Here is a 24,631-nt window from a genome sequence, read left to right as displayed (position 1 = left end):
CTGACAGCTTTGACCAGTTTTTCAATGTCCTCTGTTGGGAAACACAGACGGCCCCCTATATCGCTGTCCGAGGAGGATGCTGAGGACTGAGTCGAGAAGAGGAGGTGGACAGGGATCTTTCCCGACCTTTCTGCCCCAGCAAGGCCTGTGGTAAAAAGCCGCAAAAGGAATTCTGATTCAGTCTGTCTTTTTAAGGGCTGCCTTAAGGGAGCCCTTCACCTCCTCTTGTATTACAGCCCTAAGGCTAGTCACCAAATCAGGGGTTTCCTCCCATATGGTTTTGTTTATACAGTCAACGCAGAGGCCACTGATCTGCTAGCGGGTCTCTGCATAGGGCGCATTCTCTATTCTTTGTTTTGCCACTAGACTTCCTCGACCCCTAGTGATCAAACAGAAAAATGGAACCCCGTTACCCAGGGCCGGACTGGGACCAAAAAGCAACCCTGGCACAAAAAAAAGTTCACGAGCCCACATACAGTGAATGTCCTCACTACACACACACACACACACACACACACACTACAGATACCACACACACATTAATAATATTTATTTTTATATAGCGCTAACATTCTTACAATTTGCACACATTATCATCACTGTCCCTGATGGGGCTCACAATCTAAATTCCCTATCAGTATGTCTTTGGAATGTGTCTTTGGAATGCGGAGTACCCGGAGGAAACCCACGCAAACACAGTGAGAACATACAAACTCCTTGCAGATGTTGGTGGGATTCGAACCCAGGACCCCAGCGCTGCAAGGCTGCAGTGCTAACCACTGAGCCACCGTGCTACCCCATTACACACTCACACACTACAGATACTGCGCACACACACACACACACACACACACACACACACACACACACACACACACACACTCTCTCACTCTCTCTCTCTCTCTCTCTCTCTTCTGTGGTGCAGAAGAGGCTGATGTCCATATGCAGCTCCTCAGGTTCCAGTGCTCACAGCAGCTCTGTCCCGTCACCTCCCCCAATGCAGATCAGCGCAGAAGACGATGTCACCGTGCTGACTTGAGCTGCTTCCCTAGCTCTCCCTGGAAGCACAGTACTCACAGGCAGGTATTACCTTTAATTTTGCGTGCTGCTGGCTCTATCCACTGTTATCTGGCGCTGGTACTTTCCAGCATCAGACAGAGAGGCAGGAGTCCTGTGCATGCTGAGGCGGCGGCCTTTTCAAACTTCTGACAAGGTCCAGTGTGCAGCGTGAGCTCTCCTGCTTGCCTGCACTGAGGGCAGCAGCGGCGCACACAGTCACGGACATGGGGCACGCTCACGCACTGGCGCCGGCAGATGCGGCCCTTGTCAGCACATGCAATGAGAGGGAACGCGCACACAGGGCCTAGTCAAAAGGTTTTAAAGGGCCGGCGGCCCAGTTCCTAGTTCAGAGCCACCGGCCCACCGGAAATCTGCCTGGTTCGGCATATTTCCAATCCGGGCCTGCCGTTACCACAAGGGTGACATTCACGTAGATCACTCACCACCGCTGTCAATCAAGGGTACCGATCTCAGAGGCTCCTCAGATGTACTTGTGATGTTTTTTCTGGACGTCTCAGTCATACCGGTCGCGTTTACGACTGCCGCTCCCACCACTCGAGCGGCTGCTCCTGGTGTGCTGGCTGCTTGGCACGGCATCTAGCGAGAGCTCTTGCTGCTGCTGTCGCTCTTTTGCCCCACTTCCGTTGTGAAGTTCTGGGCATGAGTGTGTCTTCTGTGGTCATCCCTCTTTAGGATCGGGATCCACTGCACTCTCCGCCTCCTCCGGTGCCCATTCACAGCCCCTCCCCCTGCCAGACGCTGGGATGATCTTTTACCGGCTGGCTTTTTTTCATGGGCGCCGCCATCTTGGATCCGGTGTCACGCGGGCACCCCCATTCCCAGCGTGCCTTGTGCGTGACGTCAGAGGGGCGCAACCTGGAAACAGCCGCCCCTCCTGGATGCACTGGATGCCAGCAGAGCCAAGCAGCCAAAGGAAGAGCCCCAGGACCCCTAACCATGCTTCCCTAATGCCCGCTCGGACGCTGAGCACCAGGGGACCCGCGGACGGCGCTTCCACCCCCGACACCCAGCGCACAGGCTCTGCCTGCTCTTCCATGAGGGTGGGCAGATATGCAATCTTTGGACCGCGGTCTTCAGGACACGGGTCCCTGTCAGGACAGGAAACCCAACTGAAGCAAGGGAGAGTTAATGCCCTTTTATCTTCAGTAGGGTTCCTGTCCTGGCTGGGCGAATCCCCTCTCTCATGTGTGCCATCATGGGAGACAGGAAAAGGAGTTATATTCTACTCACCCAGGGGCGGTCTGGGTCTGGTTTTGGTCCGATGGGTGTCATGGTCCAGTCCGGCACCTCCCATCTTCTAACGGTGACGTCCTCTTTGCTTCCAGTCGTGGCTCCGGCACAGGCACACTGCTCTGCCCTGTTGAGGGCAGAGCAGAGTACTGCAGTGCGCAGGTGCTGGACCTCTTCATAGAAGAAGACGTCACTGCATGAAGATGTGAGGCGCCGGACCTGACTGTGACACTCCAGAGTCCGGTTGCCACAGTGACATCGCCTCCCTCTAAGGGGTGATCAGGGCTGCCACTAGGAATTTTCAGGGCCCCCCCTTGAGACTCTGCCCAGGCTCCACCCCAGCCCTGCCTCCACCCCTCAAACTGTCCACAGTCCCACCACCCTCTCTTGGAAAAACTCCACTTCTCACCAATCACACATTAACAGTTCCCATCACCAGATCACACATAGCCAGCAGCTTTTGTTTTGGCCAGAAGATTTTTTTAAGCCGCCATCACAACACTGTAGACACTTTTAGCCGAGCTCTACTCTACACTAGCCTATTAAATATTTGTTAAAATATGCAATACAATTTAGGTATTTTTCAATTTTTAAAATGACCAATAATATCATATACAAGGGACAAATACCACCGCACCATGTACAGACCACATAGTGGCCTATAATACCACATACAAGGAGCAAATACCAACACACCATGTCCAGACCACATATTACCACCACATACTGACTGAATACTACAATACTGATCAGTTATAAAAAAAAACAAAACAATAGTATCACCATAAGTGCCATTATACACAGGGGATCTGTACTTAGTATGCAGTGTCTGTGTACAGGTAATACAGTGATCAATAACATTAGACACAGGACCTCTGTATATAGTATACAGTGTATAGTGTCAGTGTATAGGTAACACTAACTCACCAGTGATATCTCTAGGTGAAGTCCTTCATCTTTGCTTTTCATCCAGCACAGATCGCCATCACTTCTTCCAGCCAGGACTAGTCTCTGCAGGAATAACAGTTCTCTAGAGCTCTGCTTGCAGAACACATTACTTATTTTTTTTCCCCCAACTTCTACATTACATCATATGAAAAAAGGCCACATAGTGTCACTCTACACAGTAACAGGACCACCCCCCATATAGACAGTAAACGTAAAAAATAAATACGTCACTGCAATAAGATTAGCCCCTATGGTAATAATATTCTCCATCCTGGCCCCCCCCGTGTGTCTCATTCCTGGTTTCAGCCATATGTTCTCCCATCCCACCCTCATGAGTATCCATTGTGTCCCATATGATCTCTCCATTTGTTTCCATCGTATCCATCCTGCCCAAAATCCCGCTCCATGTGTCTCCCATCCTGCCCGCTCCTGTGTCTCACTGTCACATTCTGCCCCGGGCCCCCAAATTGCCTCTTTTTTTTTTTTTTTAAAGTTCTTCTTAGCTGGCCGCCCTCCAGCAGCAAAGCTCCCTACATGCAGCTGAAGCGCGCACTTGCCAGCGACTGACAATGACAGATGCCGGCGACGTGCGCGCTGTGGCCGACGTCAGCTGCCAGCCTCCGATTGACTGGTGGCTGTTAACTATTGACGTGCGGGCCCGCATGTCAATAGCGTTCAACTTGCGCACCACTAAGGGCCCAGTTTAGCCTCCCGGTAGAGGCCCGGTGAGAAGATGAGACTGGGTCCGATGTGGGCCCCCTCTGCCCACTGGGTTCCATACACCAGTCAGGGCAGTAATGCCCTGATGGCAGCTCTGGGGGTGATGTCATACCTGGAGGCAGGAGAGGAGTCCCCATGCCAGGCAACGGTGTACATAATTCCTGCTGCAGGCTAGAAAGGGGATCTTCCTTATAAATTTTGGCCAGCAGGTGGGGTTAGCGAGTCAGTAAGAAGACAACAGAGAGTAAACAAGAGTTGTCATGGAAGCAAGAGCAGTTGGAGTCTGTGGGGAGCTAGACCATCTTTGCTGCGTCACCATCAGCCCCATTGGACCATTGCCGAACACCGCAGGTGGTGTCACGCTTAAACACCACAAAACGTTCCTCTATTTCTTACTGGATGCCCAGGGCCATAGACCGGGTCATTGCCACCGTGACATCCCCTTTAAAGAACCTTACCGGCCCGGTACCGGGTAACCTAAGGCCCTGTGGGGCACTCCACACCCATCGGACCGCCACTGGGTGAATATAAAGTAACCTGAAAGATAAGAAAAAAAAAAAGTTAAGGGCCTTTTACACATAGCGATATCGCTAGCGATATTGCTAAAGAGTCACTGATTTTGTGACGCAGCAGCGATATCGCTAGTGATTCGCTACATGTGACACTTACCTCCGACCGCCGTCCCCCCCGCTGGATATCGCTGATCGCGCGAGAACATCCTTTGCAGTTTTCTTCTCGCTGGAGTCCTGCTGGCACCGACGAGCGGCACATGGATGCAGGCGGAACACGTCATCATCGCTGCCGTCTGACAGGTAAGTAACGACCGCCGAGCATCGCTGGTGAGATCTGCCTGTTTGGCAGCTCACTAGCGACCATTTAGCGATGCACCAGCGATCCTGACTGGGTCATATCGTTGTCTGGATCGCTGGTGCATCGCTAAATGTAATGGGACCTTTATATCGGGGGCTTATCTACAGCATTCTGTAATGCTGTAGATAAGCCCCTGATGTCAGTGCCAGCAGCTTATAGGCCCAAAAAAGGTGACAGATTCCCTTTAAAGGGAATCTGTCACTTTTTTTGCCCCATTAGCTGCCAGCATAGACATCGGGGGCTTATCTACAGCATTCTGTAATGCTGTAGATAAGCCCCCAATGTAACCTGAAAGATAAGAAAAAAAAAGAGTTCTATTATACTCACTGAGGTGGGCGGTCCGGTGTCTCCCTTCTTTACGCGATACCGTCCTCTTCTCCCATCCTGAAATGGCTCCAGCGCAGGGGCAGAGCAGAATTCTGCAGTGCGCAGGTGCCACACCTCTCGACGCCTGCACACTGCAGGACTCTGCTCTGCCCTCAACAGGGCAGAGCAGTGCGCTTGTGCCAGAGCCATTACAGGACGGGAGAAGAGGACGTCATCGCATTTAGAGGGGAGGTGCCGGATGGGACGGCGACACCCATCGGACCGGACCGCCCACCTCCGTGAGTATAGTATAACATGTTTTTCTTCTCTTTCAGGTTACATCAGAGGCTTATCTACAGCATTACAGAATGCTGTAGATAAGCCCTGATGTCTGTGCCGGCAGCTGAAAGGTCAAAAAAAGGGTGACACATTCCCTTTAAGCTTCGCCTATTCCACATGCATCTTGCATATGCAGGGCCTTGCATTTTCATACTGCATTTTCTTGAGTTTGGCGGGCACTTCAAAACGACGCACGCAGGTGCATTCACATACAACACATGTCCCTGCGTACACAATGTTAAAGATAGGTACACATGATGCATGTGGAATTAGGTGGAGCTTAAGGAAAGAAGTCCGCAGCAGCATGCTGCAGACTCAAACGCTAATGTGAACCCAGCCTTAGAGTGTGAGATGAGATGAGGTGAGGTGAAGTGAGGTTGAGGAGGTAAAAACTGCAAGAGAAGTCCAGCGATCCAGGGCCTTGGGGGCTAGAAGCAAGGAAGAAATCGAAACTAGGTTCAGCAGAAAATCCCAAAATGTCCGAGACCTACAGTCTGGAAAAGGTTGGAAAGCACCATCCTTGATTTCACCCTCAGAGGGTGAAACAGGTGGAGAACCCCAGGCACAAACTATTGTGGCTAAACGGGACAATATGGTATGGAAATAAAGAATGAGAGGAGCACAAGGGACACCATAGAGGAAAGGAACTATGATTGTTGAGGAACACTGTGCAATGCCTGTCACTGGACTGGATAAGTTAGATAAAGTTATTTTGCTAAAAAAAAGACCTTGGATTGTCAATCACTGCGTGATGTCTGGAAACGAGACCCGGCAACATGAGAACGCTAACCTAAACGTGAGCGAGTTGCACTGCACACACAGCAGATGAGACTTTCTAAATTTCTTTGCGCAGTGCCAGGGTGTGTCGGAACAGCAGCTTCTCACCATGACTACCACCCTGGTGAACTTCATATCACTCATTTATAGCTTTCTTTTCAAATAAGTCCATATTCATCTAATGAATTTTGTATTTATTATGTTGTTAGTTAAGGGGTAAATCTATGCTTTAATATCTTTGGACAGTGTTGGCTTTAAATCGTTACACATGGTTCAATGTGTTTGACTATGACCGAAGGTGCGGCGTACATCAGAAACATCCGAAGTCTAAGCAATGGGGAGTACTTTTTTCACTTTTGAATGTATTTCTTATAAAGTAGCAGAACTTTTGCATTCTCAGTGGTTGTGCCATCAATTTTTTTGCCATTTCGCATGTAAATTTCTTTTAGATAGCCTGTGAAAAGTCTGAATTCTGTGGGCTGTAGGATTGGATACCATCCTGCTCAGGTAACTATTTCACAGTCTAAACAAGGAGTGTAACATACATAGAAATATGGAAGTAGAAGTTTGTCAAGTCAACAAAAAGAAAATTTGAATTTAATAACTTTCTGGAAAATGCTTTACTTGGTCTCACAGCACATATGTAGAGCAAACTTAAAACACAAATATTCTTTTTTTTTCTCTTACATACGATATGTCTAATGCCCTTCTTACATATCCACCAGGAATAAAGGTAGAAAGAAAACTGCTCCTAGACAAGTTATCTGTAGGATTTCTATACCACAAACTTATTCTTGGTAAGGGAGCTGCTCTTCGTAGCAGTGTCTGCATGTGCTTGATAACCGATGACCACTTTGGAGGACAGCCCCAGTCTCTCCTTATACACTCTACTGCAGAGGAAAAAAAAATATATATATATTCCGTAAATATTTTCTGCAGAACCTGAGGAAGTAATGCATTACAAAAGCCTCAAAGCCCTTACTCTACAGATCTGCAAAAGTACTAACACCTATCAGTTTTAGCTGTGCAAGTACCATAAATTGTCAGCGATGCCCAAGTGTACTGAAGAGGTATTGCCACCTGTCATCTAGCCTGAATGTCTGTTCTATTAACAAATTTCATGGCTAGTACAAATATTTACAGAAGAACATAAGAAAATAGATGACCAGTCCCCCTTGTGACGCAAATTTGGGCTATCCAAATGATTTGCAGTTGCCCCAGTCCAGAATATTTAGCCCAGTAATATCCAAGAGCTCCTGCACAGGGCCTTGCAGTGGTACCAATGTGTCTGCATTCTGAGGATGGGAGATGCACTGGAATACTATGGGGTAGTCACTGTGCCGAACACAGGACGCTGGTGGCATGAGGTGTCCTGGATAGTTAGAAGATGTGTCAGTATGATTTTACAGTGTGATCCAAGTGCAGCATGATGTAGGAACAGAGACCATCTTTTTCTGGGTGCAACTGTTGTGATTTAATAAATTTTCTCTTCTGTAAATCTAGCAGAGCTCAGAATGTCAAGCCCTGCATAACACCACCAATTATGAGCATTCTGTGTACAAGGTGTAGTGACACCTGCTGATTGGTAATGGAGGCAAGGTTGGGCTATCAGGCCCAAGGGCATCTTGTCCTGTAGCAATAATCTCCTGCTGATTAAACACACTGACTATTGAAACAGCAAGAGGGTCTCTGCACCTACATCATGGTGAGCTCAGGATTACAGAACAAAGACCTGGGGACAGATTCCCTTTAAAGGGCCTGTCACACTAAGCGATATCGCTAGCAATATCGCTGTAACGTCACTGGTTTTGTGACGTAGCAGCGATATCGCTACATGTGATACCTCCGACCGGCTCCCCCGCTGATCGCGCGAGAACGTCCTGGACCATTTCTCATCGTCAGCTTCCTGCTGGGCTTCCTGTGGCGCCGACGCGTGGACGCGGGCGGGAGGACATCAGAATCGCCTCGTCTGACAGGTAAGTAGCGACCCCCACTATGTCGCTGGTGAGATCTGCCTGTGTGGCAGCTCACTAGCGACCACTTAGCGATGCACCAACGATCCTGACCGCGTCATATCGCTGGTCGGGATCGCTGGTGCATCGCTATGTGTGATAGTACCTTTACAGTACACCAGAAGAGACGCCAGTCACTAATGGGATGGAATTAAGTTTGTTTTAGAACATTTTATTAAAAGCTTACTTATGGAGTTACTTTTAGGAGTCCTTCATGAAGCCTTTACCCTTCTGTGTTAACATGGGCTTGATTTACACACAAAGTGCATGTCCCCCCATAATTAATTCAATAGAATAAATGCAGCCTCTGTCAGTCTTACCCAATATATGTGACGGCCTCTCTGTTCTCAGCCTCCCTGGTCCAGATTGCAATCTTATCTCCTTTTGCCCGAATGTTAATGACTGCGCCACAGACCTCTTCGCTGTATTCATCAAAGGCTTCTCCAATCAGACACAGTAACTGGACACGGAGAAACTGGTTAATCTGGGTGCACACATTTGCAATGGAACAACAATACTAAACAAAATCTCTTGGAGTTGGGCAAAAAAGTGTAACTACACCCATGAGGGTTTTAAATTTGTAGATAAATCCTTATTCCAGAAGGAAATTATATGCAATATTTTGGGCTAAAGTAATTTATGCAATTGGATTAAACATTTTGCACCATTTATGACTGTTAATCTTTGATGTGTTCATAAGTCAGCTGAGAGCAGCACAGAAATAAAGTGGAGCGCACAGAGAAGGAAGCACCATCTCTGCCATTGAACTATCAAAATGAGCTCACTGAGGTTTTATCAAGTCCTTCTGCAAAAGACAACGCAATACAGAAAAGCTGTAGAAGACAGATGTGGCTACAATTTTTAATGAAACCCAATTGTAAAAAGGGTTAGCCCAAAATACAAACTTAAAATATAGATATGACCCAGAAAAGGTGGACAACCACCTTAATTCTCAAAAGTGCAGAGGATTTTGATGCAAATTTCATGGCAGTTATTGTGACCTCCACATGGATCTAAAGTTAGAGATTCATCGGCACAGTTATTGGCATACTGTTCCCCCTATGAAGAGCACCACTTAGTCCTTGGGTCAAGCTAGAGCTCCTGGTCTCTTAAAAAGGGACAGCTTATGCTAAACCCTTTTGACTTCAGCCAATACTCACTTGCCCCAATCTTCTTAAAAAGGGTTTTCCAGACCAAAAAAAAAAAAAAATAAATATAAAGGATAGGTCATTAAAAACCAATTCCTAAATACTTTTACGTTAACAAGTCAATCTCTCTATGGTAAATCACTGTAGAACTATATTGGCCACCACCTTATTACACTGACAAACTTCCTATTAAACGTGTCCCAACATTTCATGACAAGTTTCTGTACATAAAAACAAGGCAACTGCCATTTTAAAAATTCTATAATTGTTACATTCCCTAGACCAGCATCGGACTGGAGCACCTTGGGAAAATAAAAAAAAAAAAAAAAAAAAAAATCATTCTTGGGGCTCACTATGTAGCTACATAGAAATACAAGACCACCAATTGTGTGGTAAAACACGCTAATATCAGGGTACGTCTTTATGTAGCAGGGGTTAGGGTAGAATCAGAGGGGTAGCCCCCTCCGAGAATATCGGGTAGCCTCCCTCAAACTATAATGCAGCCCCCCTCTCAAAATAAAATTCAGCTCCCACAAAATATAATGCAACCCCCTCATAAGGTATAACGCAATCCCCACCATAGAATATAATTTAGCACCCTCATAGGGTATATTGCAGCCCCACCACAGAATATAGTGTAGTACCCCATAGAGTATACTGTAGCCCCCTCATAGGACATAATGTTGCCCCCCCTCATAGTATGATGTTGCCCCCCAGAATATAATGTAGTCCCCTGAGAGACTAATGCAGCCCTCCCATAGGGCATAATCCTGCCCCTCAGATTATAATTTAGTACCTTGAGAATAATGCAGTCCCCCACAGAATATAATGCAGCCCCTCTCCACTCCCACCATTGTCCTCATCACCACCTCCATCATTGCCTTCTCCCCCACCACCCCCATCATTCACCACCATCACTGCCCATTCCACCACCATTATTGTCCATTTCATCACCTCCATCATTGCCTCCCCCCACCGCCATCATTGCCTCCCCCTACCCCACACACACACACCACTGCATCACTCTCCCACTCACACACAAAGCACCACACCACACCGACACCCAGCACAGCTCACCTCTACGCAACACATTCTGGCAGCCTCTTCCTCACTAGCAGCTTTCTGTCAGACAGCGTGCTGGATGACGACATCGTCCAGCTGGGCTGTCTCAGACAGGAAGCTGGGATTTTCTGCAGGGTGTGTGGTGCAGTGGTGGGGTTTTACATGCAGGAAGCTTTTGGAGGCACAGAGGATACTTGCCGCGAAGCTCCACCCCTGCCGTGCCTCCTCCGGTCAGCTCCGCCTATGGACGATCGCACCAAAATGCAACACGTTGCATTTAGCGCAGGTCGGCGCACTGTCAAAAGGACGCATGCAGCGGCAAAAGCATACCTGCGCACAGCCTGTGCACCCAATGCTAAAGATAGGGAGCTGACCGGAGGAGGCCCGGCAGGGGGCAGATATTCATGGAGAGCGTCCGCTGCAACTGCAAATGCTAGTGTGAAACTAGCCCAACGCTGCCCGCTATTAAAGAGAAATGGTATTCACGCCTCTCCACACCCATAGGGGCATTGGGAAGCGTGAATATTAATTTCGCTTTAGCAGCGGGGACAGGATCCTGTCTCCAGCTGCTGCTATGCTGGCACAGGGCAGGCCCCCCTTGACTTGGGGGCCCCATAGCCACTGGATGAGGGCCCTTGGAGCAGTGGGGACCCTAGGCAGCTGCTGGCCAGTATGTCAGCAGGTGTCAGTGCCTGGGCCCACCGGAGAATCCTCCGGTTCCCGGTGGGCCAGTCCGAGCCTGCCCTAGACAAAAATCAGTTTAGCGAAGGGTGCAGACAGACGGACATGCTTCTCGTGTGAGGATCCTCAGACTGACCTGGCACCTCTCCTGACCTGAGCGTGATTATTTCTATGCAACTGTCACGATCAAGTCAAGAGTTGCTGGGCCATGTTATCTATAGCCAAATCAAGTGTTAGCTGGTCCCTTGGCAATTATATGCCGCAGCACATGGAGCCAGAAAACCCTAGAGCTCTGTACATATTATTTCATTGTTAACAGGGCAGCATTACTGGAGCACAAGGACTGCACAGTTTGCAGAGCTGTGGTTGCCCGTTTCTGCACCAGATGATTAGTTCAAAACTGAAGTGATGGGGGGGGGGGGGGGGGGGGACCCTACACCTCCAAACACAAATAGAACAAAAATATGATCTAGATCAGGGGTCTCAAACTGCATTCCTCAAGGGCCGCAAACCATGCGTGTTTTTGAGATTTCCTTAGCATTGCACAAGGTGCTGGAATCATTATCTGTGCAGGTGATTAAATTATCACCTGTGCAATACAAGGAAATCCTGAAAACATGACTTGTTGGTGGCCCTTGAGGAATGCAGTTTGTGACCTCTGATCTAGATAGATATTAATCTCAATTTTCACATTAAAAAAATTTGTAAAGACAGCAGGGACAATTTACACCTATTCCCATCAACACCAGAAAATAAAATATATTCAAACATTGAAAGTTTTCCCACCCAGGTCATGCGAAACGTGTAGAGCACCAGAAACCAGCTTTTTAGGCTAGCATCACATTTGCGTTGTGTAGCGCTGCAGATGGTAGCCTACTTCCTTCTGCCGTTAAGCCCCGCCCACTGCCACACTTCTTCCTTCAGCTCCGCCTACGTCCGCATGTGTCCTGCGCATCTATTTTTAACATCAGGTATGTAGGCCATGTGGATGTAGGCTGACGCATGGGTCGTTTTGACGTGCCCGGCGACCGCTACATGTTGAGTTTGGCTCATAATGACGCATGAGGATGCGTCAGCATACATCTGCATGGCCTGCGTACCCGATGTTAAAAATAGGTATGCAGGACTCATGCAGATGTAGGCGGAGCTGAAGGAAGAGGTGCGGCAGGGGACGGGGCTTTATGGAGGAAGAAAGAAATAAGTATGCTGCCATCCGCACTGCTACCCAATGCAAGTGTTACATGTTATGAGTTTTTTTTTTTTTTTTTTCCTGCACCCATTACTTACAGTCTCAAGCCAAAGGGCATCCAAGTCACTGTGTCGTTGCTGCTTGGATAGGGTGATGAGCCATCTTCCACCCCTCTTGTTTCTACTGTCTTCCCACATGGGTTCAATTCCATCCTGTAGGGAGGGAGGGGGGAGAAAGAGAAAAAAAAAAAAAAAAAAGGATTAGAGAGTGCTGAAACCTTTATCACAAAATGTATTAAGTGGCTCATCAGCTACACGCAGGAAATTTATATTGCAGATGATTTTAAATTGGACATTATAGACTTCGGAAGGTTGTGGCCTGGTGAGGGTTGACAATGATGAGATCTAGATTTATAGTTTGGCATGAACTACAGTGTAGTGACCAGAAAAACCATTACTAATATAGGATTGCATTTGTGTCAACGGTTTTCTGTTTTGCCTTGGGAAGAGGTAAATTACTTATTATGCTGCCCTCCTCCTGCCTTGTTTTGGTATTACAACTTGTAGTACTATTTCGCCCTCTTCTGCCTTAGTTTGGCATTACAACTTGTTTTTGATTGGAAAATAAGTGGCAGTTGGAGGTGGTGTGAGACTGAAAAAAACGGGTTGTTACGTGCGGTTTTGGTGGTGTGAGGAGGTAGGAAATTGAGGCTCCTCGTCTAGGACAAGCACCTTTTTCTTGGCGCGCCCCGTGTTTACAGCAACAAAGTGCTGAGACAAGCAAAGGAGTTGCAGAGCTGCGCAGAGTATCCGGATACTCCGATCCGATTAAAGTCACCTAATCCTCCCCCTTCATGCAGCACAGTGAGTTATATGAAAAGTTACTGACATCCTCCCAAGGCCGGGACCGAGAAAAGGCTTTGGCTAACACAATGTTTAAGGAAACTTGTATCTGTTTTCCATGACTGTTTTATGGACAAACATAAGAATTGTTTCAAGCCTTCAGTAAAATTCATCTTTCAAGTTTGCACGGGACCCCCGGTGTATACTTCTTTCCTCCGCGGCCTCATACCATGCAGGCATCGACATTACCCTCAGTCTCATATATCTGTAAACTCCCCCTTTTATAATTGCCACCTAACCTAGGGATTGTTAGAGCCAATGGAGTCACCGTGACTGAACCACCCTCCGAGATACTAGGCCTGTGGGTCGCCCTCACAGGGCTGTGGGGTACTCGGTACCGGGCCGGTGTCAGGGGAATGTGTCACAGCATCAGTGACTCGGTCCGTGGCCCTGGGCGTCCAAGTAATGGGGGAATGTAATGGTGTATTGGAATAGTTCGTGACTCCACCGGTGGTGTTCAGCAAGGGAGATGTTAAGCCGACGCTGCCGACTGATCCTCTGGGACAGATGGCAAGAAGCAGCAGTGATGGTATAGCCCTCCACAGGCAGGGCTAATGTCCCAGGGCAGTGTAGTTGTAATGGTTGTGGAAAGGCGCAGGCGGTGTGAGGAATGCTGTTACTCAGATGTAGCGGTGCTGACGGTGTTAGCGCACAAATGAATGGAGGACACCAGGGCTTGCAGTTCCAAAGCTTTACTCACAGTCCGTGGTACACACTGGTGCCTGCCTCCGTGCAGTGTCCTCCGGGGCAGAGACTCAACCTCCCGGGCAAATCAGGATTCTCCTCTCCAACATGTACCCCTCCTGAACGACTCCTCTATTGCGCCTTAAGGTGTGAAGAGCTCCAGTACTGTGGTACTCTGGAGTTCCTCCTGTCAGATGTTCCTAACAACTCTACTTGTATGGCAGACAGCTGTAGCCTCTTGGGGACTCCCTTCTCCGGAGTCCTGGCACTCTATTCAGTTGCTGTTGTGCCCCAAGTCTTAAATGGGAGTAGTGCATTTACAGCCAACTACTCCACCGGTGTCTGCTGCAGAACCATAAGTGTCCATACAACCTCGGGGACCAGGCAACGGCTTTGCGCTGAGAACCTATAGACAGGGTTCCTCTTCCAACCCACAATTCCTCTCTGTTCTCTCTACTCCTCTTTCCTATGGAAACTTAGGTTGCAGTTCTACATCCTTCTCCTTCTGTCCCTTTCCTGTGCCAGCTGGCTCAGATCACTGAGGCAGCTGCAGCACTCCTCCTCGGACCCGTCCTCAGACTCTCCTGACTGTCCATCTCTCGCCTGACCTCCCGCCAGACTGACCTGTAATGCCAAACCTTTTATATGGATCTCAACTCCACCCACCTCCCAGCACATCCAGTGTTCCATGCAGGGAACCACCAAGGGACTCCTAATGTCTAGGAGGAGAGAGACACCTCACTGTGGATGTGCAGAACTACCCTGTTGTGTGGGGTGAGAGTGTTGGAGTGTGGAAAGGAGTTCCCAACTTACCTAGTTAGTGGGGCACTACACCTTAGGAGAAGGTGCAGTACCTCTGTGGCGACTGAGCCTCAGGGGTGCCACACCTGCATCCCACAAGGCGGTGCTACAACAGCAGCTAACCACCAAGCAAGTCTAACATGGCATTTCACCATTTTGAACAGAGATCTGCCATTGGTGGGCATCTATCATGCTCATTCACGTTGGTCTGTCTGAGAGACACAAAGTCTAGCACATACAGCGCTGGCAAAAATTAAGAGACCACTTTTAAATGTTCAGATTGTCTGATTCTCTTTATAGGTATATTTGAGTAAAGTGTAAATTGTTCTTTTAGTCTATAAACTTGTGATATGTCTGAATTTCCAAGCAACACACACACACACACACACACACACACACACACACACAAAAACCCAGTGCTTTCAGACCTCAAATAATGCAAAGAAAACAAGTTCATAATCATTTAGAAACAATATGGTGGTCTCTTAATTTTTGCCAGAGCTATACATGTAAATAGCATGTGCTTTCAGGTGTTTCAGCAAAACACCTTGAAATTAACTGGACTGTTGTAAAAATTCTGGCAATAATTGTGTTGTGTGTGAACATGTTTGACACATCCAGGTACTTTTCTTTTGCAGGTCTTAAACACTGATGGATTATGCCTGGTGACAGAGAAAAATTGTAAAATCCTTAAAGATATCTCTGGAGACAGGATATATTACCCCACCATTGAAAATATGAGATTATGTGTAACTGGGGAAGTGAGAAAGATCTGACACCTCCACTTAAAATTCAAGTTGGAACTCCTGCTGTGATCAAGTAATTACAAGAGGGAATCTGCTGAGAGCCAGCTACCAAGTCTAGGATTCATATATTCAGACAAAGAAGTACACCTCCTGGGGCAGGTGCTTCTTCTGTTCAAAGGAATCTTAGGCCCCGTCACACACAGCGATCTCGCTAACGAGATCGCTGATTTTGTGACGCCACAGCGATCTCGCCAGAGATCGCTGTGTGCAACGGGGATCAGCGACCAACCCCCCTGCCGGTTATCGCTGATCATGCTCGATCGGCCTGGGCCGTTTTTCGATTGCTGTTCTCCTGCTGGCCAGCACGCATCATTGCGTGTGGCAGCGAGAGACCAGCGACCAGAGACGCTGGTTTCTAATGTAAACATCGGGTATCCAGAAGCTGCGGCTCCTGGATACCTGGTGTTTACCTTGGAAACCGGCGTACACGCTGGTTTCCAAGGTAAACAGCGGGTATAAAGGAGACGCGCGGCTCTTAGATACCCTATGTTTACCTTGGAAACCAGCGTGTACGCCAGTTTCCAAGGTAAACAACGGGTATCCAGGAGCTGTGGCTCCTGGATACCCGATGTTTACATTAGGAACCAGCGTCACTGGTCCTGATCGCTGGAGGGACTGTCTTGTGACAGCTCACCAGCAATCAGTCTAACGATGTCCCAGCGATCCCATCATGTCGGATCGTTGGGACATAGTTATGTGTAACGGGGCCTTTAGACACACTGAAGCAAATGATCAGCGATTAATATTGGGGTTAGTATAGATCTGATGATATTTAAGGGAGATATATTTTTGGCATTGTGATGAACCCAACGCATTCTCTCACATCAACGCAAGGCTGGCCCAGCACCTTCAACTTAATATTGGACAGATGGATGATGCCATGTTTCATCTCTATAGATAGCCAAAGATTAGTTGAGCTAGGAAACATTACAATATCATCTCATGCCTGGGACCTCCAGAGGCAAAGATCCCCTGAAAGTTGGGGGACTCAATCTTCTAAAGACCTCCCACATTTCACAACCAGCCGCAATTATGAGCTCACTAATGGAAGCTATGTGGACGACACCTTCAGATAAAAAAAAAAAAAATAAAAAATAAAATCAGCTTGGCTCTCCTTTGTCAGCTCTGGAAGGCACAGCACTGTTTGTCCATTGATTTAAGGACTGCTTCCCTCTGCTAAGCTCCAAGCCATTTTGGCGATAAAGGATTAGTACTTTTTCTCTTGTTACTTTTACTCCATGTGATTGTGTATATTGTATTGCTTTGTCACAATTTTGTAATAGGTTTGTATTTTCTTAAAAAAAAAAAAAAAAAAAAAAAAAGAGATAGAGAGAGAGAGATTAGATTATAATATATATATATCTCTATCATGAGTTGAAATCTGGTGTATATGTAGCACCCCTGAGGCTTCAGTCGCCACAGAGGTACTGCACCTTCTCCTAAGGTGTGGTGCTCCACCATCCAGGTAGGGTGGGAACTCCCTTTCACATTCCAACACCTGCACCCCACACACAGGATAGTTCAGCAGGGACCCATCCATGCTTTATGCTGGAAAGGTCATAGGGTGCCTTTTGTGGTCCCTGGCTTCGTAACACGAGAGGTGCTGGGGAGGCGGGTGGAGTTAGCTATAAAAGAGAGGGAATGTGTAGGATTTCAGGTCAGTCTGACGGGAGGAGTTCAGTTCTGAAGCTAGTTTTGAGTTCATTTTGAGTTCAGTTTAGAAAGAGTGCTGCAGCTGCCTCAGTGATCTGAGCCAGCTGGCACGGGAAAGAAGAAAAGGAGAAAAAGACGTAGACGGGAGACTACAGATTCCATGAGAGAGATAGAACAGATCAGAACGAAGGAGAATAGAAGGACGGTGGGAAGCTGGTTGAGAAAGAGAGAACCCTTCCAGTCCAGAGCACAAAGGCCAGGGCCCGGTCCCCGAGGTTGATTGGATCTTTATGTCCAGCAACAGACACCAGAGGAGTAGTGAGCCACTAACACCTTACTCCCATCATAGACTTGGGACTAGAGTTGAGCGATACCGTCCGATACTTCAAAGTATCGTATCGGATGGTATCGGCCGATCTTTAAAAAAAAGTATCGGTATCGCCGATTCCGATACCGGAAGTCCCATTCAAGTCAAATGGGACTTCCGGTATCGGAATAAGAAAAACCCTTTCCTGCCCTTGTACAGCCTCTCTGGGGTCTGTACGGGCCTTTCGGGGGGCTGTGCCGGCCTGCCAGGGGGGCTGTGCCGGCATCGTCCGATGGGACTACAAGTCCCATCGGGCGATGCCTGCTACCATGACAGTGATTGACACATTAGCCAATGATGGGACAGTAGTAGTCCCATCATCCGGCTAATGTGTTAAATGTAAAAAAAAAAAAAAAAAAAAAAAAAAAAAAAAAAATTACATACATGCTACATTCATACTACATGCATGCTACATTCATACTACATGCATGCTACATGCATGCTAGCTACATGCATGCTACATGCATGCTACATGCATGCTACATGCATGCTACATGCTACATACATACCACATGCTACATACATACCACATATATACTACATACATACAATACATACATAGACATACAGTACATATAACATAGAGTAACATACTTACCAATACTTGTCACATTGTTCCCCGAAGCCATTGTCTTTTCCGGAATAAATATTAACATAACAAACCACAAAAATACTCACCCACGATCCGAAGCAGTCCACGAGTGTGTCCCACGACGATCTTGGGTAGAGAACTGCAGCATCAGCTGATGCTGCCGTTCTCTACGGGCTGCAGGAATCCAATGACGGAAGGTAGGTATCCTTCCGCACTGTATTCCTCCGCCACTTAAAAAAAAAAAAAAGTCCCTAGTCTCACTTTATGCCATTGCTGTGTGGGAATTTCCCACGCAGCAATGGCATAAAGTGAGACTAGGGACTTTTTTTTTTTTTTTTTTTTTAAGTGGCGGAGGAATACAGTGCGGAAGGATACCTACCTTCCGTCATTGGATTCCTGCAGCCCGTAGAGAACGGCAGCATCAGCTGATGCTGCAGTTCTCTACCCAAGATCGTCGTGGGACACACTCGTGGACTGCTTCGGATCGTGGGTGAGTATTTTTGTGGTTTGTTATGTTAATATTTATTCCGGAAAAGACAATGGCTTCGGGGAACAATGTGACAAGTATTGGTAAGTATGTTACTCTATGTTATATGTACTGTATGTCTATGTATGTATTGTATGAATGTATTGTATGCATGTAGCATGCATGTAGCATGCATGTAGCATGCATGTAGCATTTTTTTTTTTTTTTTTTTTTAACATTTAACACATTAGCCGGATGATGGGACTACTACTGTCCCATCATTGGCTAATGTGTCAATCACTGTCATGGTAGCAGGCATCGCCCGATGGGACTTGTAGTCCCATCGGACGATGCTTGCACAGACCCCCGGACATCAGCACAGCCCCCCGGCAGGCCGGCACAGCCCCCCGGCAGGCCGGTACAGACCCCCACAGGGTGCACAGACCACCGGCAGGCCGGCACAGCCCCCCGGCAGGCCGGTACAGACCCCCACAGGGTGCACAGACCACCGGCAGGCCGGCACAGCCCCCCGGCAGGCCGGTACAGACCCCGGGCAGTCCACACAGCCCCCCGGCAGGCCCGAAATGACAGCGCATCATGATGCGCACACACCGCGCATCATGATGACGTCAGTCTGTCAATCAACTTTGAACTTCCGATTCCGATGCCGAATTCCGATATTGAAAAAATATCGGAAGTCGGTATCGGAATTCCGATACAGCAAGTATCGGCCGATACCCGATACTTGCGGTATCGGAATGCTCAACACTACTTGGGACACAACAGCAACTGGATAGTGAGCTGGGACGCAGAGAGGAGTCCCCGAAGCAGGCTACAGCTGTCTGTCATACAAGTGGAGACTAGGAACACCTAGAGGGAGGCATTCCAGGGTAGCTAAGTACTGGAGTGCTTCGCACATAAAGGCGCATTGGAGGAGTCGTTCAGTGAGGTACATATTGGCGGAGTGTGGAGGGGAGAATCCTATCCTGCTTGGAGGTTGACTGGGGCCCTGACCTGAAGAACACAGTGCGGAGGCAGGCAGTTGTGTGAACTGCAAACAGTGAGTAAAGCTTTGGAACTGCACACTCTGGCTGCCTCCAGTTATTCCAGCACCACTACACCTGGGTACCTGCACCTACACCAACTGCGCCTCCCGCCATTACTTCATCTACACTGCCCTGGGACTACAGCTCCGCATGTGGGGAGCTTTACCATCTAAGCTGCGCATACCATCAGTCCCAGAGGATCTGCCCGCAGCGTCGGCCTGACATCACACTTGCCGAGCACCACAGGTGGTGTCACGAACTATTCCAATAAACTTTAACACCATTAACATCACCACTATTGATATTGGGCACCCAGGGCCACGGACCGGGTCACCGCTGCTGTGACACATTCCCCCTGACACCGGCCCGGTACCGAGTACCCCGCTGCCCTGGGTGTGAGGGGCGACCCATATATACACTGTATGTTTACTCAACTCCCCAATATCCATCTGCAGCCTCGTCCATCAATAGTCAGCCAACTGCATAATGGTCTTGATGATTGGAGGCAGCAGAGTTGTGTCCCAGAATAAAAACTACCCTTACCTCATCAAGTCAAGGATAGATCGTGAGGATCTCCTTGTAAGGCCAGGATCACACAGCGTGCAGCTGCATGTATTGCTATGCAGCCGCACGCTCCTATCCAAGTGCCGGCGGCAGTGTCAGGTATTAACATGCAAGACTTGTATAAGTTTCTCGCATGTGTGATCCCAGCCTAAAATACATCACTTCCGTAAATATGACCTTACCTTAAAAATGGAGTAGTCACAGCCAGATGACAACTTGCTTGCAAGCTGGATATGTGTATGCAGCCTAAGATGGAAACCATAATGGTGATCAACAAATGTCTAACACTGGATGTCTTAGGACAAAAAGACATCTGAATCACAAAGGTTTTTTTTTTTTTTTAGTATTGGTTAAATGTTTCTGAAAATCAGAATACATACTATAAGGCCATGTTCACACATTGAGTATTTTGTGAGTTTTTTTAAAACTCAATATTTGTAAGCCAAAACCATGTAGTGTGTAATAAATTCAGAATTGTTGACTTCTCTCTATTATACTCTCCCTCTCATTGTTCCACTCCTGGTTTTGACTTACAGATACTGATATAGATGATTGAAATATCAACCACCACAACACTTACCAAATACTCAACATGTGGCCTAAATCTCTTGACTTGAAATAGGTGGTCTTACAGAAAAGTATGGTGTTGCCAAGCAGTATATAGAGACATGCAATGATTCCCATATTGCATAAATGTCAGAGGAAGCGATGGGTATCCAAATGAATCAAGGGAACAAACGAATGGCACTAAGGAGTCAAATCCATGCCCATATGGAAAAGGATCCTCTATGGCAAATAACTAGCAATGGTTAATTGGTGCTCAGCATCGAAACAGACATCAAATATAAAATGAAAAAGAGTAGATATGCGGCACTCACCCAATAGCTGTGAAAACATAGTCCTTCAACCATCATGGGTTTTAGACAGTTCATAGGACAAGCAGGTGAAGGAGGCATGTGGGGAAAAGAGATGGACAAAGGCCGTTTCACGTACTTGACGCTTCTACCGGTCCTGGAGCCACACTGCATTCTCACAGTGATAGGCAGTGAAGACACAGCTTGAACTGCAGTGACCTCAATGACTTTTCCCACGGTGTCGAAGTCACCGCAGTTCAGCCCAGCTGGAAATGCAGCCTTACTGACCGGCGGTAACTTTGATGATGTCACCGTTGGTCAACAATGCTGTGCTCGCTGAGCAGCTCATTCACCAGTGTTCATCAGCCTAGACGATTGCATCTTGCAGGTTAAAAACTGTTCATCCCCTAGACATGGATTATGACGTGGTACAGAACAACGGACAGGTGAGTGATATGGTTGTTTATTTTTGGCTTATTACAGGAGATTGAGGGCTTCAAAGGAATGGGCGTTACACTCACCTAACAGGGTTTGTGATTTTTAAATAAAAAAAAAGGACAAGTATGCTTTGTTTTCGTGTCAAATAAAAGGACTTAATACTTGCTGATTGTTTATTTACCATACAACTATAGAATTAGTAATCGATAGGAGTCTTCTAGATGCCTTTCCATTACTAATTCATGGGCTGGATGTCACCAGACAATACAAAGGTGACAACAACCCCACAAATATTTAACCTCACTTGCTATCGCTACAGGGCAAGTAGGAAGAGCCAGACAAAATGCCAAAATTGGTACATCTAATGAGCCTTTTCTGGGCAGCTGCAGGCTGCCATTTTTAGGCTAAAATGACCCCCCCCCCCCCCCCAATATCCATGACCCCTTAACAGCCTGAGAATACATGATCACAGCTGTGTGTTTTAGCTTGGCTGGTTGTCAAAAATGGGGTTACCCAACACTTGTATAAATAAAAAAAAAAAAAAAAAAAAAGAGTGAACCCCTCTATTTTTGATTACAAGCCTTGCTAAAGCTGACGGCTGAAAGTTGCAGTCCGCAGTTGTCAGATTTGCCTGGTTATCAAACATACAGGGGAACCCCATGTAATTTAGAAAAAAAAAAAAAAGTGTAACATTTTTTAATGTACCAATAAAATGATGCTAGCCACCTGGGTTCAATAGCTAGTCAATTTGCTAGAAGGAAATTTTCCCCATTTCATCTTTGATCCAATAGCATCATGATTTCCAGAGAAACCCTCACTGAGCAGGTATCTGGATGGGTAGAGGGTATTCTTAAACCACTGGTGAAGGATAAATCAAGCTACATTCAGGACACAACTGACCTATTGAATAAACTAGCAGCAATAGGTCCTCTACCAGAAGGAACCATCCTGGCCACCATGGATGTGGAATCTTTGCACTTTAATATCCCACACCAAGATTGTTTAAATGCCTGCAAATTCTTCATGGAAAACACAGGGACTGATGCTGATGCTGTGGTGAAACTTATAAAATTCATCCTCACCCACAATTACTTTGAATTTGACAACAGGATCTATCTACAGGAGACTGGCACAGCTATGGGAAGTAAAATGGCTCCACAGTATGCAAATCTTTTCATGGCCAAGCTTGAAAGCGACTTTTTGTCCTCATGCCCCATCACGCCCCTGGCCTACTACCGCTTCATTGATGATATTTTAATCATCTGGACGGAGTCTGAGCAACAGCTAAAGACGTTCCACGAACAGTTTAATCAATTTCATCCCACCATCAATTTAACACTCAACTACTCCAGTACTGAGATTAATTGTTTGGACACCATCATTAAGCTAAAAAAAAAAAAAACAATGAAAGAGAGACATCCCTGTATCAGAAGCCAATCGACCGTCCAACATACCTTAAATGGGACAGTTTCCATCCAAAGCACAAAGAAATTATTATCTATAGCCAAGCCATCAGATACAATCGTATATGTTCCAACCCCATGGATAGAGACAAACACCTTGGTCACCTCAAAAAGACCTTTTTGAATCAGGGTTACCATCCAAGAACAATTGAAAACCAAATTACAAGAGCCACCAGATTGTCAAGGAATCACCTGCTACATTACAAAGCTAAAGAAGAAAATAACCAAGTGCCTCTAGTAGTCACCTACAACCCAAATCTGGAGGTGCTAAGGGGAACTGCACAGAAATTACAACCTTTACTACAAAAAGATGCCCGATTAAAATCCATTTTTCCCGACCCCCCAAATCTAAGAAGCATCATTGTCAGAAGCTCCCTGTCCTCTCCAACAGCTGCAGGAACCTTTCCTTGCAACCAGAAAATGTAAAACTTGTCCATTTATAATGACCATGGACAAGATAAAGATCCTCAACTCACATCAGGACTACAAGATCCCAGGTACTTTCACCTGCATTACATCTAATGTGGTGTACTTAATTATTTGTACTAAATGTCCAACAGGGGGTCTGTATGTGGGGGAGACAGGGCAAAAGCTTAGAACAAGGATGAATGCTCATCGTCACACAATAAGAGAAAAAAGAATGGATCTACCTGTGGCAAAACATTTCTGTATCCCTGATCACACAGCAACGTGGATATGAAATTACTGGTATTGAAAGGTAACTTCAATTCTCAGAGAGACGAGTTTGGGAGTACAAATTTATGACGACCTTTGACACTCAGTGCTGGAATGAATGTGTCGCATGGATTTATGTCTTTTTACATCAATTAAGGAATTTCCTTTTAAAACCTTGTGGGGGCATCACAACACAGAACTAGACCCCAATCAGAGGACCATAAAACATCCGGACTCCTTATCTATGAACTGGTCCAATGTTTATATTTAGGTTTCTCCCTCTCCCATATTGATAGTTCTGCTTCACGTCACTTGTCTTATCTATTGCATTTTTTCTAGGGTGTATTGTGCATAAATATGTGACTTCAGATTTTGTATTAGTCTAGCCTGATGAAGAGACCTGAGTAGTCTCGAAAGCTTGCAACGTGTTACCATCTTTTCAGTTAGCCATTAAAAGGTATCAACTACTGAGGACTCTCAATCCTGAATATTTTTCTATCTACTGGCTAACACGGTACAAAGATATACATCTTTCCTGCAGAGAAACTTTAAAAATGCAAAATCAACTTTCACCAAATTCAGAGGCACAAGGGTGAGCACATCTTATCCAGGACCCGAGACAGTACATGACACAGCTTTACAGATCAAAGTTCTTGGTCACAGTTCAGAGAACGGACTCACAGCCTTATTCTTCCTTGCTGCTATGAATGCAGAAACAAGCGGAATCCGCAAAGTGAACATTTTATGGATACAAGTTTACTTTTATTTTACTGCCCATTTTCCAAATCAAGTTTTTAGGGAGTAAAAAGTAGAAGGCCTTAACTTACGCCCAAAAATCTTCTACTGTGTTGAATGTTGTAACAAGGCGTAGGTTACACTGCCAGGGCTGGCTTTTCACGTTTTTGAAGAACCAGAGTGCCCATCTAGAGAAGTAGTAAAATAGAAATTAATACTGCTT

The 24,631-nt window shown here is 46.7% G+C and overlaps 1 protein-coding gene across 2 annotated transcripts in view; it reads right to left on the bottom strand.

Annotated features, from left to right (window-relative positions):
* Positions 1-6,836: 6,836 nt before the first annotated feature.
* Positions 6,837-24,631, bottom strand: part of EIF4E1B (eukaryotic translation initiation factor 4E family member 1B) — a 36,904-nt gene continuing 19,109 nt past the window's right edge. Inside the window, exons 3-7 of one of the 2 annotated variants that reach the window (XM_073545079.1) lie at positions 24,501-24,596; positions 20,426-20,489; positions 12,461-12,574; positions 8,603-8,742; positions 6,837-7,160 (exon numbers count right to left, since the gene is read on the bottom strand). In XM_073545079.1, coding sequence (XP_073401180.1) covers positions 7,046-7,160; positions 8,603-8,742; positions 12,461-12,574; positions 20,426-20,489; positions 24,501-24,596 — 529 coding nt within the window. In that variant the 3' untranslated portion in view covers positions 6,837-7,045. The remainder of the gene's footprint in view (positions 7,161-8,602; positions 8,743-12,460; positions 12,575-20,425; positions 20,490-24,500; positions 24,597-24,631) is intronic. The other variant, XM_073545080.1, reaches the window with a different exon arrangement.

This window comes from Dendrobates tinctorius, unplaced genomic scaffold (assembly GCF_039654945.1).
Source record: "Dendrobates tinctorius isolate UK_male_01 unplaced genomic scaffold, ASM3965494v1 ptg000139l, whole genome shotgun sequence".
Taxonomy (NCBI): domain Eukaryota; kingdom Metazoa; phylum Chordata; class Amphibia; order Anura; family Dendrobatidae; genus Dendrobates; species Dendrobates tinctorius.
The sequence above is the reverse complement of the archived record's forward strand: the minus strand, read 5'-3'. Positions and strand labels throughout refer to the sequence as shown.